At 41.7% G+C, this 18,871-nt stretch overlaps 1 protein-coding gene across 1 annotated transcript in view; it reads left to right on the top strand.

Moving 5' to 3' along the window:
- Positions 1 to 18,871, top strand: part of TBC1D9 (TBC1 domain family member 9) — a 139,312-nt gene that overhangs the window by 55,384 nt on the left and 65,057 nt on the right. Inside the window, exons 2-3 of the mRNA XM_010355931.2 lie at positions 1,667 to 1,777; positions 16,654 to 16,772. Coding sequence (XP_010354233.1) covers positions 1,667 to 1,777; positions 16,654 to 16,772 — 230 coding nt within the window. The remainder of the gene's footprint in view (positions 1 to 1,666; positions 1,778 to 16,653; positions 16,773 to 18,871) is intronic.

Below are 18,871 nucleotides of genomic sequence, written 5' to 3'. Positions count from 1 at the left end.
AACCTTTTCAGAATTTGTGCCTCAGATTCAGCGAAACTTCAGGAAAAGCCTGCAGTCTGGCACTGAGCTTTGCTGCTTTCAGTATCAACTGTTGCAAAGCAAGGGAGGCTGGGGGCCTTCAGCCTCCATCTCCCAGCTTCAAATACCATTAGTTCTATCCCAGAGTCATCCTCTATAAACATGTGATCTAAATAGAGGTAAAATTAGATAAAAGTATCTTAGCAGGTTTTTTTCAGGTGGCTTAACCCCTCATTCCAAACAGCCTATTACCCCTAAGTCTTATTACCGTCAGTCTTCAAAAACAATCCTGGAGTAGTAATGGTGTCTCCATCTGGCAATTGAGAAAAGCGAGATTTTGGAAATAAAATGTCTTGGGCTAATATTGTCAACTGTTCTGGGTTCCTAATTGGTCCTTCTGAGTCCAAGCCCTGCTATATACTGGGTTCCATGTAGCTTTAGAATAACTATGGGCATTTACATTATGGGAATCTTTTGGATTCATCTTTCCAATTAAGGGATCTAGTTTATTATACCTTGGAGAATGTGTGTGTGTAATCCGTGTTATTTTAAAATACTGTAGAAAATGTTTGATGTCTAATCCCGCTTAAGTGTGGTTAAAAGGTGGTTAAAAGAGAAATTTGCACTGATGACAGGCTCCCTCCCAGTTTGAAGCTGTCAGAATCCTTGCACTGTCACCACCACACCTGACAAGTTGTCTGGGAACATTGGAAAAGGATTGCTGAGTGAGAAACAGGGTTGTGCATTCTCCGCATGGCTGGAGTGCCTCAGCCGGGTCATCTGGGCCGCCTTAACCTTCCACCTTTGCTCACTAAGCTGCCTTCTGCTCTTAATTTCCTTTTCCTTGTCAGTTTTCCTCCTAGAAAGAGAAGGTACAGCCTGTTCTTAAGTGAGCATTGGTATACTGGGCATTTGTATTCCTTACAAATAAATTGCTAAATTCATTTGCTGAACATTCAGGCTTGTCTGGACTTGACGATGTGAACAAGTTTTCACGTGGGCCTGGTAAACCCTGAATAAGCGGATCACTGGGGTTCTTGACTCAAAGAACTAAACTTTGTGCTAAAAATGCAGACCCTGATCCTCAACCTTATTCCTGCATCATTTCATAGCATAGACCAACTCTGGTTAGCCCTGGTTATCGTGACTGATGTCACAAATGGCAGAGGACTCTTCTGTTGAAATGGGAAGATCCCTCTGTTTCCCGGCGCTGGCTCACTCCTAAACACAGTGCCAAAGCACTGCCTGACCTTCTCCTCCACTCGATGATAAATGCCCTGGGGATGCTGTCTTATTCAGTTTTGTGCCCACAGGGTTTGTCTTGCACATAGTAGGAATTTAATTAGTGTTTGCTGAGCTGAATTGTACTAATTTTTTAAACATAAATGGAAAGTGGAGCAGATGAAAATAACATGTGGGGCAGCCTGGCAGACTGAATCGGATAAGCACGACTGGTTCTTGTGACCTTGTCAAGTTGTGCAACTTGTGCAGAGCCAGCATCATCTTAAATGAAATTTTTCAAGGCGTGGTGCAATGGGAGATGGGGTTGTTGGGAGAGCTCATGAAAGGGCATGTTCACGCTGCCCCTGGGAATTTGGGAAAGTACTAAGGCAATTCTTACCTGTTTCTCCCCATATTCCACCCTCAGGCCTGCTGGTGGGCACCCTTGATGTTGTGTTGGACTCCAGTGCCCGGGTCGCTCCTTACCGAATCTTGTACCAGACTCCAGACTCCCTGGTCTACTGGACCATCGCCTGTGGTAAGCAAATGCATCCTGAAATACGCAAGTTTTAAAAGAAATGTTAGGGTTAACAACTTTTTATCAGAAGGAAAGGAGTGTGTACTTGCTGAATGCAATCACTGGTATTTTAGGGTAATTAACCTTAGTCATTTCAACACATGAACCCAGAGGCTCAGTGGCTTAACACAACAAAAGTTTCTTTCTCACGGGTAGAGTCGTGTTGGGATTATGTGGCCTCCTCCATGTGTAGTGACTCTCTGGAACACAAGGCCTCCAAGGTCAGCATACAAGGGAAGAGTGTGAGGGTGGAGCACATCTGTGTTTAACTTCCTTGGCCCAGAAGTGGCACACTCCGCCTTCTGTTCCACTCATACTTAGTGGCCAAGACTAGTCATGTGGGTGCAACCTCACTGCAGAGGAAGCTGGGAAATGAAGAAGGATGTGTGGAATACTTGGGTGTACTAAGTAATATTTGGTATATCCTAGCATAGTACTTTCTACTGAGTAGGGATTCTTTAGTTCTCCTAATGATAATCAGTAATGCTGTGCTGTGCTTAAAATAGTAGTCAACAGTCTTGCTTTGGCTGGTCCGATGGTTGTGAGCTATTTCCATTCATCACAGTCAGTTGCAGATGGAACTCCTTTTCTACTCTGTCCCCACTTCTCACTACTGCACTTGACTAGTCTTAAATTTTTTTTTGTTGTGTTTCCAGATGAAATCTCACTCTGTCGCCCAGGCTGGAGTGCAGTGGCACGATCCCAGCTCACCACAATCTCTACCTCCCAGCTCACCACAATCTCTACCTCCCAGGTTCAAGCAATTCTCCTACCTCAGCCTCCCAAGTAGCTGAGATTACAGGCGCCTACCACCATGCCAGCTAATTTTTGTGTTTTTACTAGAGATGGGGTTTCACCATGTTGGCCAGGCTGGTCTCGAGCTCCTGACCTGAAACGATCTGCCCACCTCGGCCTCCCAAAGTGCTGGGATTACAGGTGTGAGCCAGTGTACCTAGCAAAAAAAAATTTTTAATCTTGCTTTTGTTGGATCTCTCATAAGAACTTCTAGTCCAAATCGGCCAAGTTTTTTGTTGTTGTTGTTTTTGAGACGGAGTCTTGCTCTGTTGCCCAGGCTAGAATGCAGTCGCGCAATCTTGGCTCACTGCAACCTTCACCTCCCAGGTTCAAGCGATTCTCCCGTCTCAGCCTCCCAAGTAGCTGGGATTACAGGCTCGTGCCACCACACCCAGCTAATTTTTGTATTTTTAGTAGAGATGAGGTTTCACCATGTTGGTCAGGCTGGTCTTGAACACCTGACCTCAGGTGATCCACCCCCCTCAACCTCCCAAAGGGCTGGGATTACAGGCATGAACCACTGTGCCCAGACTTTTTTTTTTTTTTTTTCTACAATTTCTTTTTTTGTAGAGATGGTGCCTCTCTGGGTTGCCCAGCCTGGTCTTGAACTCCTGCTTTGGCCTCCCAAAGTGCTGGGATTTCAAGCATGAGCCACTGCAATTGGCCCAAAATGGCCAAGTTTTTGTTTGCATGTGGCTTTTAAAACAGCCATAAGAAAAGTAAGGTCACTATATGAACACTTTTTTTAACTTTTATTTTTTCGCCTCTACTTGATTTACAGGAAAGTTGAGCAGATTGTTCAGAGAACTCTCATTTGTACCACCCCCCATACAGAGTTTCCACTATTGTTAACATCTTACCGTGGTGCGTTTGTTATAATTAATGAACCAGTGTTGATACATTATTTGTAAGTAAAGTCTGTTGTTCAGATTTCCCTTTTTCTTTTTCTGTTTCAGTATCCCATCTGGTATAACATTATAGTTAGTCGGTCATATCCCGTTAGGCTCCTCTTGGCTGTGGAAGTTTCTCCGATTTTCCTGGGCTTGGATGATCTTGACAGTTTTGAAAGATACTGATCCAGTATGTTTTGGCATGCTCCTCAATTGGAATTTGTTTGATATTTTTCTCATGATTAGACAGGGGCGTAGATTTAGATCACAGAGATAAAGGACCATTTTGTTTTACATTGCCAAGTGTACATTTTATCAACATGATTTATGACTGTGGGCCTCCTTGATCACCTCCCTGAAATAGTGTTTTTTTAGGTTTCTCCACTGTAAAGTTACTCTGTTCTTCCCCTTTTCAAACTATTCTCTTTGGAGGGAAATCACTATGTGCAGTCCATACTTAAGGAGCAGGGATTTTTCTCTCCTTTAGGGTAGACTGTCTACATAATTTGTGGAGAATTCTTTTGCACAGTAAATTTATCTCTTCTCCCTCATTTATTTATTTAATTATTTATGTCACTATAGACTCATGCCTATTTATTTCATCTTCTGGGTTATAATCCAACACTACTTTATTCTTGGCTCAAATTGTTCCGGCTTCAGCCATTGGGAGCTTTTTCAGTTGACTTCATTCATTTTTAAAATTGATGTTTACTTGGTAGGAAGTGCTGTGCTGGGATCTAAAAATATAAAGACAATTATATTTGGTCTCTGCTCTTGAGAAACGTACAGTCTAGTGAGGATACAAGTAAATAGTCAATTACAGCCCAGTGTGAACCAGTGCCTTATGGTTCCATTGAATTTCTGGGCATCCAACTAAACAGAGGAATATAGGCTGGCCTCCTACAGAATTAGAAGAGGTTATCTAGGTGTGATTTCAGGCTGCTGGCAAGCTCCATTGCCTGGGTAATTCTCCCTCAGGGATCTAGTAGTACCTGAAATTCTAACATTGTAATTATGTCTCTCCCGCTCCCCGCCAGAGACAGAGTCTTGCTCTGTTGCCCAGGCTGGAGTGCAGTGGCACAATCTCAGCTCACTGCAACATCTGCCTCCTGGGTTCAAGCGATTCTCTTGCCTCAGCCTCCTGAGTAGCTGGGATTACAGACACGCGCCACCATGCCCAGCCAATTTTTGTATTTTTAGTAGACACAGGGTTTTACTATGTTGGTCAGGCTGGTCTCAAACTCCTGACCTCATGATCCGCCCACCTTGGCCTCCCAAATGCTGGGATTACAGGCATGAGCCACCGTACCAGACCATAATTATGTCTTTTTAAATGTATTCTGAGATGCAAGCAGCCCAATGAGAGACAATTAACTGTAACCATTATTTACACATCCCATGAACGAAGGCATGGCTTCAAGGTTCAGAGCAGTGGGAAAACCTATCTAGAAGTGAAGAATGGGGATTGAGTGAGAGGAAGGTGATAAAGGATTAAGGAAGAGGAAGCTGGGACTCTGACCTGTACAGACTTACCAGTGTAACCCAGGGTCCTGGAAGACAGTGTTCCAGTCTTCTCTGCACGTTTACCCACCACAGACGGAGCCCGTAGAAGGGAAAGTACCATCTGGCCTGCCATAGTTGATTGGGTAAGCATCACATTTAGTTGGCAAACAATCTAGAATCATGTTTCGTAGCCAGCAGATGAAGAACTAAAAAGAAAGAAGTTAAAAGCCAGGGAAAGCCACCACCTCATGAGGGTGTGGAAAGGACGCCACCACCTCCTCGCTCAGTTTCCAGCAATCCTGCCGCAAGTGCCCAACTGCTTGCGAGATCCTTTGCAGGCAGGAGGTCTTCAGAGCCCTCAGATCTCTCCTTACAGTCCTCCAGCCTCCTGGTCTTCCCACCTCAATTTCTGGTGATGTAAGGAACTGGTTTGTGTCTCCTGTGACTTTTCCTCTGACCCTGAGCCATCACCTTTGTTGTCTCTGACATTTATAATGTCATTGCCTGACGTTACTACTCCTCAGTCTGATTCTGGGGCTTTGCCATGGTATTGCTATGACACAGATCTTCCTGTGAATACTCCTATGGGATAGAATTGGGTGTTACAAAGCTGAGTTATTCCTGAATTATTTGCTGAGCCAAGGCTAAGGAACACTAAGCTGTAAATACTGATGGCATAATTTATTGTCCAAAGTGATGTGTAGTTTTCTCTTCCCAGTGGTACCTGTCACAATGAAATCACTGCATGATTTCATAATAATAAACCCAGAATGATTTTAGTTTTTGTATATATTGATTATCCATAGAGATAGCTCCAGAATTTCTTTATGGAAGCCTGAGCAACAGAGAGAGACAAGTGTTGTGAAAGTGGTTTTGTGTTGTTGTTGTATTTTGTTGCATTTTGTATTGTTTTTTTGAGGCAGTGTCTTACTCTGTCCCCCAGGCTGGAGTTCAGTGGCGTGATCTCGGCTCACTGCAACCTCTGCCTCCCAGGCTCAAGTGATCCTCCCACCTCTGCCTCCCAAGTAGCTGGGACTACAGGCAGGCACCACCGTTCCCTGCTAATTTATTTATTTATTTATTTTTTGTAGAGACAGGGTTTTGCCATGTTGCCCAACCTGATCTTAAACTCCTGTGCTCAAGCCATCCACCTGCCTCAGCTTCCCAAAGTGCTAGGATTACAGGTGTGAGCCACCGTGACAGGCCACCATTAATTGTTCTTTCTTACTGATTTCCATTTCAAATCCAAGTTACTGGCTCCCTTTCATAAGATTTTAAGAGCAGAAGCTACTCCCTTAAGATTTTTAAAATGTATCTGTACCTTATTGTTTGTAAATTTAATGTTATTTTTCATAAACTACAAAGTTAGTATGGGGTAGGAAAATATATTAAAAACTTCTGATTTGCTAGGATTTTATGAAATATTGCTATAAAAGAAACATCTGCAGACAACTGGGTAAGTCTAACTCACTGCCTTGTGGAATCCATGGGATTATAAACCTTTTTCTATAAATCTTGATCTTGTCATGTGTTTTGTAAACCTTTAATAAGCATAAATTGAGTTAAAGGGAGCATCTGCCACCAATGTCTTGACATAGACCACATAGAGCAGTAGTAGTGTTATTGGTAAATCCTAGCTGTATGATTTGCCTTAGACTTGACCCACATGAAATCAGGCAGGAGGACTCTTTCGGACCATCTTACTGCCACTATAATAAGCACCTGGCCCTGGGCAATATGAATCATACAGAAAGCGGGGTGGAGGTACCTCGAATTATTTGATGAGACATTATTTTCATATGCCTCCTCTTTTTATTTTTTTTATTTTTTTGAGACGGACTCTTGCCCTGCCACCCAGGCTAGAGTACAGTGGCACAATCTCGGCTCATTGCAAACTCTGCCTCCTGGATTCAAGTGATTCTCCTGCCTCAGCCTCCCAAGTAGCTGGGATTACAGGTGCCTGCCACCACGCCTGGGTAATTTTTGTGTTTTTAACAGAGATGGAGTTTCACCATGTTGGCCAGGCTGATCTTGAACTTCTGACTCAGGTGATCCGCCCATCTCAGCCTCCCAAAGTGCTGGGATTACAGACGTAAGCCACCATGCCCAGCTCGCCTCATAATTACTAACAAATAATCTTCTGTTAGTTTATCCAGACTGGTCTGAAGAAGTTGATCATTTACATTTCCTTGACATGGAGAAATTTAATTGGGAAAGGGAGCCAAAAAACTTTCCTAAACAATGACCATTTCATTTCACTAGTACCCAAAATGCAGTTTTTGTTCTTTTTGGCTAATATGCCATTATGTCAACAATTCTAGCCTACAGAAGGGCATTTTGTTTAGTGGTTTGTACGGTAAATTCTACCTTTTATCCAGCCAGTTTTGTTGAGCTGGTTATACTGTACTCTGACAATTCTGTCTCTCATGGTTTACCAGTGAATTGACTATTTTGCACCTGGGGCTCACATGAGAATACTAAACAGGTACAGATATGCCCCCAGCAGCTCTTGTTTTGGATATGGTGTTCCAGAGGCCGGAGAGAGCCCAGTCCATTGTCTTCCTTGGCCTTTGGTTGGCAGAGGTAGAAAGCCATTTGGCTTTCTCCCCATTATAAGGACTAGAAGGTTCTAACAGTAAAAAGGGTTGGTTATGTGATCTCCATGGGAATATGGACACATAGGAATGTAGGTCATTCCAAGGATACAATCTAAAGAAAGGAGTTCTGGGACAGCTCAGGAGAATTAGAAACAAAGATACAGAAGAGCTGCTGGCAGTTCCTTCTGGATGCATCTGACCTTCAAAAAGGGCTAATAAAGTAAAGCGTGGAGGGGATGTGTTTGATGGACAGCTCACTGATAACAATACTGAACAGTGCCTTGATTTGGCTGTGTATTGATTTAGTATCCCTTCCATTCTAGAATGTCATCTGGGCCTAGATGGTCATTGTGTTTCAGAAATGAAAGATAGATCAGCCGCCGTCTTGCCTGCCCCTCTTATTGTAGTAGGATGCAGAGGCAAGGTGAACTGTCCAAGTTCACATTCCTGGTTGTAACTAGTTATGTGGTGCTCAGACCAAGTTCTCAGGTCTCCCCAGTCCCATCCCAGGACTTCTTAAGCGGCACCATGCTGGCTTTTATGATTAAATATTCTTTTAGTTAGCAAATGGTAAGACCCAGAGTTTAATTAAAGATTGCTAATTGGTTCTGCTCTTATTCTCTACTGTAAATAAAGAAAGTGTTGGGTAATTTAGTTGCCTTCTGCATGAGGCAGACGTAATGTGAAAGTTGATAGGTATTTTTGTAATTCTTTCTTGGTCTGTGTAACTCAAGGACTATTCTCATATCCTTAGAAACACAGTGAGTTAAGAAAGCAAACAAAAATAATTGCTTGTTTTTCTTCAAGCAATACATGTTTATTGCAAAAATTACAAAATAGAGATATATAAAATGAATAAAAAGAAAACAAAATACCATATCATAAATCATCACTTTCTAGAGTTTAAAAAATCTCCAATATACTTTATATACCTATATATACAAATACATAGCTGGGGCTACAGGTGCACGCCACCACTCCTGGCTAGTTTTTGTATTTTTAGTAAAGATGAGGTTTCATCATGCTGTCCAGGCTGATCTCAAACTCCTGACCTCAAGTGATACACCCACCTCGGCCTCCCCAAGTGCTAGGATTACAGGTGTGAGCCACTGTACCTGACCTATCAATTTTAATAAGTAGATATTTTATGTGAATATAACATAAATGATCTACTCAGTATGTTATTGGAAATCTAGGGTTTTTTCCCCGAATGTTACTGTATTTTGAACAATCTTAGTGAATATTCTCCTAACAAAATCTTTGCACATTCTCTTAATTATTACCTTAGGATAAATTTATGGAAGTAGATATGTTGAATCAAAGAATATACATATAATTAAAATAGCAAAAATTTAAAAGTTAAAAAGAGGATATGCATGTAATTAATATCTCTAGCCTGATTGCCCTCCAGAAAGATAGACATTTGTGTTCTCACTATCCAGTAAAATAAGGATGTTAATACTGATTCTTACTGCCAAGGCTGAATGAGTTACCTGGGACTCTCTGTTCTCAAAGTGATTATAAAGCTGTGAGCATATTATTATGCCCGTAAGAGATTATAAGCAGAGTTATGTCAGAATCTTATCATAGTTACACAAGGGCATCTAGGCATATAATATGTACCCTTTGCAGTCAAACATAAGAGTTCCAGGGCCTGAGAGGTTTGTGCTAAATGTATGTTAGTCGAGCAATAGTTAAGCAGCTAGTTTCTTTTCTTGACATCAGATGACAGAAATATTTTCTGAATCACATTTCAAGATGAGGTCTTTGTGTTCTGCTGCTTAAGATAATTCCAAAAGTAATTATTTGGTGTTTTCTGTGTTCTAGGCCTATGCTAAGGACTTGAAGTGTATTACCTGACTTAATCTGTAGCACAAACCAATGTATTAAATGTTGTTTTTTACATATTACAGACAAGAAATCTGAAGGACAAAGAGGTTAAAGTAACTTACCCATGGCCGCAGAGTTAGCATGTGGCATTGTAGAAGTTTGAAACCAGGTGTACTTTTTTGACGTGGTCTGAGGCATTAAGTAAAATTGCCTCACTCATAACCAGGCTTCTTCTTATTTCAGATAATTTAACCTTTATTCCTACTTGCTGCACTTGTGAAACATGTTAGAAGGCAGCAAAGTGTAGCAATTTAGAGTGTGGCCTTTGAACGTGCACAGTGGCTCATGCCTGTAATCCCCACACTTTGGGAAGCTGAGTTGGGAAGATCACTTGAGCCCAGGAGTTCAAGACCAGACTGGCTAACATAGTGAGACTCTGTCTCTATTAAAATAAATAAATAAATGAAAAAAATTTAAAAAAAAAAAAAAAAAAAAAAAAAGAATGTAGGCTTCAGAGCCAGAAAAATCTGGATATGTTTGACAGTTTTGTTGTTGTTTTTTTTGCAACAGGATCTCACTCTGTAATGGAGTGAGCAAGGCTGGAATGCAGTGGCACAGTCACAGCTCACTGCAGCCTTGATCTCCCGTTCTTAGGTGACCCCGTAACTCAGCCTCCTGAGTAGCTGGCACACACCATCACACCCTGGTAATTTTTGTAATTTTTGTAGAGATAGGGTTTCACCATGTTGCCCATGCTGGTCTCGAACTCCTAGGCTCAAGTGATCCACCTACCTTGGCCCCTCAAAGTGCTGGGATTACAGATGTGAGCCACCATGCCCGGCCTGTTTGACATTTCAGTAGTTAAGTGTGATGCCTATTCTTGGTAAGCACAATAATAGAGGGCATTATCATTATCATCTTACTTAACCTGATTATAATTATAACTTTAGTTAGATGTGGATTTTGAAAAAGTATATTTTCATTTGTTTCTAAAAATGTTTCAAATCACCATGTTATTTTTGGGTTTTGTCTTTTGCCCTCTCTGAATGTAAGTTTGCAATTTTTCTGGGTGTAGAAAGTACAAGGTGGCTTGGTAAATACAGGGACAAGTTAAATGTTGCTCCAGTGTGTGGAGTAATACTCTTGCCTTCATTTGGTATGGAAACTTCAAAATTATCATCTTTGTGGCTAAGATTATATTGGAAAAGGCCATAATACAGATGATTTCTTCATTTGGTTCCCTTTATTTAATTAGCTTCAAGTGCTATTCATGTGAGCTCAGTGATCCACATAGCCTGCTCTGAATCTGAAAATACTAGGTCAGTTGCTTTTTAATCCTTTGGAGGCTTATTGGGTTTTTTGTTTTGTTTTCTGCTATGTGATGAGTGGTTTTTATTTTTATATGCACATACAAGTGTACCTACACATGTGCGTACATACACTTATGATCAATGAGAATTTACCATTTTAGTTATTCTACAATACAGGTTTTTCTCAAGTTCTGCAGTCCCAGAAACAAAATGTATTATTCCTAGGAGATAGGAAGAAAAAAAATGTATTATGAATCATGCATCATGCAAGAAATGTCTGCCAAATATCTATCAATGGAGCCTTAAACCTTTGTTCTTAATCCTCAGAGGCCAGACATGATAGAATCATTTTGGAGGTTCATCTTCTATTTATTTCAAGTAGACTTCATGACTTTAAGATAGATTTCAAACTAGATGAATAATTAGACTATGATGATTTCATATTTTTCATCATTGCAGACAACATGAAAAAGTTTGTCCAGGTGTATATTTAGGGCCTCTGGCCATTACCCTAAAAAACTGCTCTAAATGATGAAGATTCTTATTTTTTAGAAATCAATGTCTAAACCTTAAGCCTATCAGGCGTTCTAGTTTTTAGCCACAGCAGAATGCTTTAACTTGCATTTCCTGAAGGATTCTCATACCCAGCCTCAGGGTTCTTTGTTATTCCAGCTGATTACACAGTCGGGTCAGCTTGTTTTTCCTGCTGCATCTCTGTAAATGGGGCCTGTCCAGAAAATCTACAGCCAAGCCATTCCTTTCTCTTCTGAGTGTCCTAACACAGTTTCTTCAAGCTGCTGGATAAACAGATTAGTTCCTTGTCAGGGTCATGACAAAGGAGCTTCATACTATCTCACTTTAACAACAAGTTCTTAGACTTGAATTATTGCAGCACTGTACTTACTTACTTGAGAAATGGAAGAGCCATTTATAAGCAACATTTGGGATTCAAACATATTTCCTTTGGAGTCTCACAGGTTGCTAAGGAGTGGTCCAGAAAAAGTGGCATTTGCTCTGATATGGCTGAGAGGTAACTTGGACCCTTTTCTCTGGGGTGAGAAGTGACAGAAGTGGCCATCTGCTTCCAGAAGTATTTTTACTGGATTGGCATCTTCAGACGATAGTGGTAAATTCAGTCCTGGCTTTAGGTATCCTCATAGTTTTAGTGACCAGAACCTGGAGCTGGAACACCTGTCCTCACTGCTTCTTTGTGCATTTAGGAAAGCATTCAGAGAATATGGTACATTTGTGCAGTAAATATAAATTTTAAAACATACTTTGACATTATTCTCCCCAGAAAGTATCTGTTAGGTCTAGACAGGAATCCACAGTTCAATTCCTAAAGCTGCTGTTTACTGATGGTGTTTGTCTTTTTTCATTTCTAAAATAGCATATGATGATAATGGGTTCATACTATGATACACAAAGTTCTTCTAACTCTTGAGTGGTGCTCTCACCATGCTCTGTCCTTTACCAAGTCATCACACCAGGACCTTTACTTTTAGAGTTCCTGCTACACTAGTCATAGAATCCAGTCTTCTGAAACTTCTTAGGCTTGGATGTAGCCAGAAGAAACCTCCAGAACCTCTTTTGGCTGTACTGAAACAGCCACAAAGCACTGAGCACGCCAAAAGGCTTGAAGATCCTGGGACTTACGGTCCCAGTACCTCTCCTGTACATGGGAGTAATGAGTGGCTGGTGATGACTCCAAAAGGCCAGGCTTTTCATGTGACACAAGTATGGGAGGAAGGACAGGAGACAGAGGACAGAACAAAAACAGTACAAGCAGAAGCAATAGGTTTGGGGCTAGTGCTGGTAAAGGAAGATAGACATGTAGGCATTACCTTCCTCATAGCGAGCAGTAGAGAAAAGAGCCAGTGGTGAGAACAATGTTGGAGGTGGATGGTGGGGATTATGGAAATGATGGACAGTGGGCAGTGCGGAACAGCAGATCCTGGGGCAGCAGAGGAGGCAACAGATGGGGAAACAATGATAGTAAACCTGAACTTCAGTGCAAGATTACTCAGATGACTATTTGAAGATGGGGTGGGAAAGATACATTAGCCATGTGGACCTTCATATAATGTCAGTGAAGATTAGAGGTACAAGCAGATGTTTAGTGAATGAGTGCATTCATATGGGCATATACCATTTCTGCTATGGAAGTGTGTGTGTGGTGGGGATGTACATATAGAAATGTGTGCATAAAGAAACCTTCATCCTTTCTTTATGCATAAAGCACACAGGCCAGGCATGGTGGCTCATGCCTGTAATCCCAGCACTTCAGGAGGCCAAGGCTGGCGGATTGCTTGAGGCCAGGTGTTTGAGACCTACTAAAAATATAAAAACGATTAGCGGGGTGTGGTGAGATGCACCAGTAGTCCCAGCTACTGGGGAGGCTGAGGTGATAGGATCTCCTGAGCCCCAGGAGGTTGAGGATGCAGTGAGTCAAGATCATGCCACTGTACTCTAGCCTGGGCAACAGAGCGTGACTCTGTCCCCCGCCAAAAAAAAAAGGGGGGGAGGAAGGGAAGGGGAGGGGAGGGGAGGGGAGGGAAGGGAAGGGAGGGAGAAGGGAGGGGGAAGGGGATGAGGATGTAAGGAGGGGGAGGAAGGGGGGCGGGAGGGGGAAGAGGAAGGGGGAGTAAGGGAAGAACAGGGAGGAAGGGGAGCGGGAGGGAAGGGGAGGGGGAGGGGGTAAGGGGAGGGTGGAAGAGAGGGTGGGAAGGAAAGGAAAGGGAGGGAAGGGAAAAGGGGGAAAGGGGGAAGGGAAGGGCAAAGGGGGAAAGGAGGAAGGGAAGGGCAAAGGGGGAAGGGAAAGGAAAAGGGAGAAGGGAAGGGAAAAGGGGGAAAGGGGGAAGGGAAGGGCAAAGGGGGAAGGGAAAGGAAAAGGGGGAAGGGAAGGAGGAAGGGAAGGGAGAAGGGAAGAGGGGAAGGAAGGAGGAAGGGAAGGGGGAAGGGAAGGGGGGAAGCAAGGAGGAAGGGAAGGGGGAAGGGAAGGGGGGAAGCAAGGAGGAAGGGAAGCTTTGAAAGCAGCGTGTGCAAAACTGATAGGTCTTGTGGCTGATGGGGGCTTTTCTATCCATGACAACCAAGGAATAGTGTTGGATTCCATGGGATTCTGAAAGTAAAGTACCTGGTGTGACAACTTGGTAAAGCACAGAGCATAGTGAGATACCAATCAAGAGCCAGATTATCCTGGCTGAGCCAAGGCTCAGACTCTACAAGGCACATCTGTGATCAATGCAGGCAGGGACAGATGAGAGGCAAAACAGAGACGAATTATGCCTCCTGGGTCTGCAGAAGTCAGTGCTGTGGTTCCCAGGAATACCTTTGTCCTAAGGTGCAGTCCATCTGACAGTGCCAACAAGCACAGATGGAAGAGCCGGGTGGAGGATTCATGGCTGGCCTTTATTCTGCACAGGGCTCTCTCTGTGTCTGTCGCATGTCACAGCTGGTGATGGTGATGACCTGGTTACAGACAAGGAAGCACTCTGTATGTCTGAAAAAATGTTCCAATTAGTATTTAAAATTTTTAAGTTTAAAATATTTTAAAGCTCTCAAACTCCAAAATGACTCATTCCCTAAATATTTCAAATAGGCATTGTACTTTGCATTTGAACAGTATTTTTACTGTCCACAATGTATCTACAGACATTAGCCCTTGTGATTTTCACAGTATTTCTCTAAGATGGGTAAAGGTGGTGGTGGTTGTTTTGTTGGAGTCTCTCTCTCTCCACAGGGTCTCACCCTGTTGCCCAGGCTGAAGTGCCGTGTCACCATCATGGCTCACTGCAGCCTCAAACTCTTGGGTTCAAACTATCCTCCCACATCAGCCTCTGGCGTAGCTAGGAGCTACGGGTGTGTGCCACCACTCCCGGCTAATTTTTTAATTTTTTGTAGAGATGAGGGTCTCACTATGTTCCCCAGGCTGGTCTCAAACTCCTGGCCCCAAGTGATCCCCTCACCTCCCAAAGCACTGGGATGAGAGGAGTGTGCCACTGCCCCCAGCCAGTTTTGTGTTTTTAACTGATCTCAATTTTACAGAATTGAGACAGAGATTAGGCACCTGTCTAAAGTCACCCAGCTGACTGTTGGCAAAGAAGGAGGGGGTACCCGGGTGTCCTGATTTCAGAGTCTTGCCATGACATTGTAGGACAGTTATCCCACTACTTTTACACGTGGTCATCTATGGCCCTGAAGGAGCAAGTGTGGAAAATACCCAGGAAGAGGAGCAATGTATTCTTCGGTGTTTTCACTGGGCTCTTCTCCACTAAGAGACCTGCTTTTTTTTTTTCTTTTAGACAGGGTCTCAATGTGTCACTGTCAAAGCTGGAGTACAGTGGTGTGATCATGGCTCACTGCAACCTCAACCTCCTAGGCTCATGTGGACCTCTCACCTCCGCCTCCCAAGTAGCTGGAATACAGGCACACGCCACCACATCTGACTAATTTTTCTTATTGTTATTTGTAGAGACTGGGTCTCCCCATATTACCCAGGCTGATCTTGAACTCCTGGCTCTAGTGATCCTCCTGCCTTAGACTCCCGAAGTGCCAGGATTACAGCCATGAGCCACTGCACTCAGCCAATATCTGCTTTTTATTCTTCACATAAGCATCCCTTGTAGGCAATTTTGATGTTTAGTCTCAAAGTAAAAGAAAGTAAATGTGGGTTTTGTTTTGCCTTTCCTCAGTGTATCTGAAATTTGTCATTCTCTCTCTCTCATGAATTTCTTTCTCTCATTCTCTCGGAGATTTTAGTTCTGCCACAGTTCTGAGTATAATTGCAGATACACTTGTGTCTCCTGTCTTTCTTTCTTTGTCAAGAATCAGGGATTCTGAGATCTCACTGATGACGAAGAACAGAGAGAAACGGCACTTTAAAGAAATCAAGTAAAATATAACTTGGAAATCGAAGGAGAATCCTGAGGGGTGAATCAATGGAATCACAAAATCCTTCTTCAGTTCTGGAATGAGCAGTGCATACTATATATATACACATACACATATATAGATACACACACATATATATACACACACACACATATATATATGACACACATACACACACATGTATGTGATATATGGACAAATTATAAAAAGCCATTTTTCTATAAGATCATTAACAATCACTAGGGGAATTTAGTCCAGTATCTTTATACCCCCACCCTGATGGCATACCTATTATGCCCTGCAGCTGTGAGCAGAAACAGAGTAGTGATTACATATGCTGCAAAGCTGATTGTTTAAGTTTGGAGGTTGCCAGAAGAGGTATCTTAAATGCTTCTTATTATTGACCAAAATGTGGTGACTTGGTTGAGGCTACAAGGATGACCTCATCCCATTACATTTCGAGGCAACCGTGCTAATGAGAGCCAGGCTGCTATTCCCTAGTGATAGTCCATTTTCACATCTCATTCATAATTGAAGTGAGTGAGAGTAATTTTTTGGCCATTATAGGAGGTGGTTACATCAGTTCTCCAGTGGCATACCAAAGATCTCATATTGTTGCAACTTAACAACTGTAACCTGGTATCATAAGATCTATGTTACTCTGTAAAGTGCAAATTCTAGAAGGGAGGAAAGGGGAGGGATGTGCTAAACTCTAATCTAGAAAAGTGAATTTGAGAAGTGTTGCTGCCTTCTGATCTGAAACAGTGTCCTCAAAGCCTCTGCACTCACCTAATCAAACTTGATTATAACACAACTTGATTATAATATTACTCTTGCGTTTCCACATCCTTAAATATCTTGTGTGTGTGTCTCCTCTGGAGGAGAGAAAACATTTGAAGGCAGAGCTCTTGGTCCGATAGTCTCCTTTGATGGTATAGACTATATTGACAAAGTGACCCTGGTTTTTAAAATATCTTTGGCATGAAATCTGACATGAATGATTATTTTCATTTGTACAGGTGGTTCCAGGAAAGAAATCACTGAACACTGGGAATGGCTTGAGCAAAATCTCTTGCAGACACTCTCCATTTTTGAAAATGAGAATGATATCACCACATTCGTGAGAGGAAAAATACAGGTAGTGAGATAAAAGAAAAACCTTTTTTGTTGGAAATAATTTCAAATTTATAGAAATGTTGTAAAAATAAGAATTGAATAAAACATACCTGTATCCCTTTACCCAAATTCACCTGATAACATTTTACACCATTTGCTTTGTTGGTGTGTGTTTGCCTCCTCTCCTGAATACTTCAGTGTGTATTTTCTAAGAATAGGGCTATTCTTTTTTTTTTTTTCTTTTATTGATACATGGTATTTTACATATTTATGGGGTACATGTAAGTGTTTTTTACATCATCGAATGTGGAATGATCAAGTCAAGGTATTTGGGGTATTCATCATTTGGAGTATTTATTATTTCTATGTGTTGGTAACATTTCAAGTCCTCTCTTCTAGCTACTTTGAAAGAGATAATATAGTGTTGCTAACTATAGTCACCTAGTCACTATGAAACATTAGAGCTTATTTCTTCTGTCTAACTGTAAGTTTGTACCATTCACCAGCCTCTTTGTTCCCCGTCCCACCTTCACGACTTTCCTAGCCTCTGGAATCTATCATTCTACTCTATCTCCATGTGACCAAGTTTTTAAGCTCCCACATGTGAATGAGAACATGCAGGATGTTCTGTTAAATAATAACACTACATTTATCACCTGCAGTATTTAACATTATATGTACGTTTAACATTAATACTAGAATATTTGACACACATTCTAATATCGTTAACTGGCCCACTTAATGCCCTTTATAGCCTTCCCTACTCCCACTCCAGTACAGGTTATTATCTAGGAAGACATTGCATTTAGTTTTCATTTTTTAGTCTCCTTCAGCCTGGAATATTTCCGTAGCCTTTCCTTGTCTTGTATGACATTGAGGTTTTTAAAGTATAAAATTCTGGTTTTTTTACTGGAATGTTTTCATTATGCATTTCGTCAGATATTATGAATCGATTCAGATGTTGCATTCCTGGATGGAATACTGTGTAGGTGATCCTGTGTCCTCCTCAAGGTATTATTTCTTGAGGCACATGACACTCATTTACCCCTCTTTGGCATTATGAGCCCAAGGTGTTATATCCAATTTCTCCACTGTAGAGTTACTAATTTTGGCTTTGCAGATAATAAACAGTTTTCTGTAAGAAAACATTTTCAGGCCACACAAATATATCACTCCTTGTCAAAATTTCCCTCTTGATTTAGGATCGATCCATTGATGATTTTTCATCTGAACCAGTCTTTACTGTGATAGTTGACAAGATGGTAATTTTATAAAATAATGCTTGTCCAATTCCAGGCCTCTCCCACATTTACCATTTGGCAACTATTGTTCTACTATAAGCAAGAGCCTTCCCTCCATTTATTTATTATTTATTGATGATTGATATGGACTCATGGATTCCTATATTTTCCAGCTGCATATGTTTCGTTACTGGACTTAATTATTTTGGTGCTCACACTATCCCAGATTTAGAGGGAGCCCCTACAAATTGCCTCCTTTGTCCTTGTCATAGTCCCCATTTATTTATTTATTTATTGAGACAGAGTTTCGCTCTTGTTGCCCAGGCTCGAGTGCAGTGGTGCGATCTCTGCTCACTGCAACCTCTGCCTCCTGGGTTCAAGCGATTCTCCTGCCTCAGGAGATCAAACCTGCAGTGAGCCATGATTGCACCACTGCACTCCAGCCTGGGCAACAGAGTGAGACTCTGTCTCAAAAAAAGAAAAAAAGAGCTGTAGGAAGAAACTAAAGCTTAGAAGTGACAATAGCCAGGAGAAATAAGTAAAACAAACAAGGACCAATTATGTCAAACAGGCATTTTCCTTTTTGTTTGTATTACACCAAAAATGTCAGATTTAATTCCCCTGAAACCAATTATGAGGAGTGATTTGCTATTAATGCAGTTATGTGTGAAAGAATGTCATTCATGTGCAAATGAATGGTTTAAGCTTTCACATATTGTCCAATAATCAAGGGAACCAACAAAGTTATTTAAGACCTAATTAACTTTTATAAATTATAAATGTAATAGTTAACTACAGATGCAACCTTAATGCAAACAACTTATGTAGCATTTTGTGTATTTCTAACCAGACCTCCTTTTTCTTAACTATTTGTTTTATT

This window comes from Rhinopithecus roxellana, chromosome 2, assembly GCF_007565055.1.
Source record: "Rhinopithecus roxellana isolate Shanxi Qingling chromosome 2, ASM756505v1, whole genome shotgun sequence".
In the NCBI taxonomy this organism is placed as follows: Eukaryota; Metazoa; Chordata; class Mammalia; order Primates; family Cercopithecidae; genus Rhinopithecus; species Rhinopithecus roxellana.
This window is presented reverse-complemented; position numbering and strand designations above follow the sequence as displayed.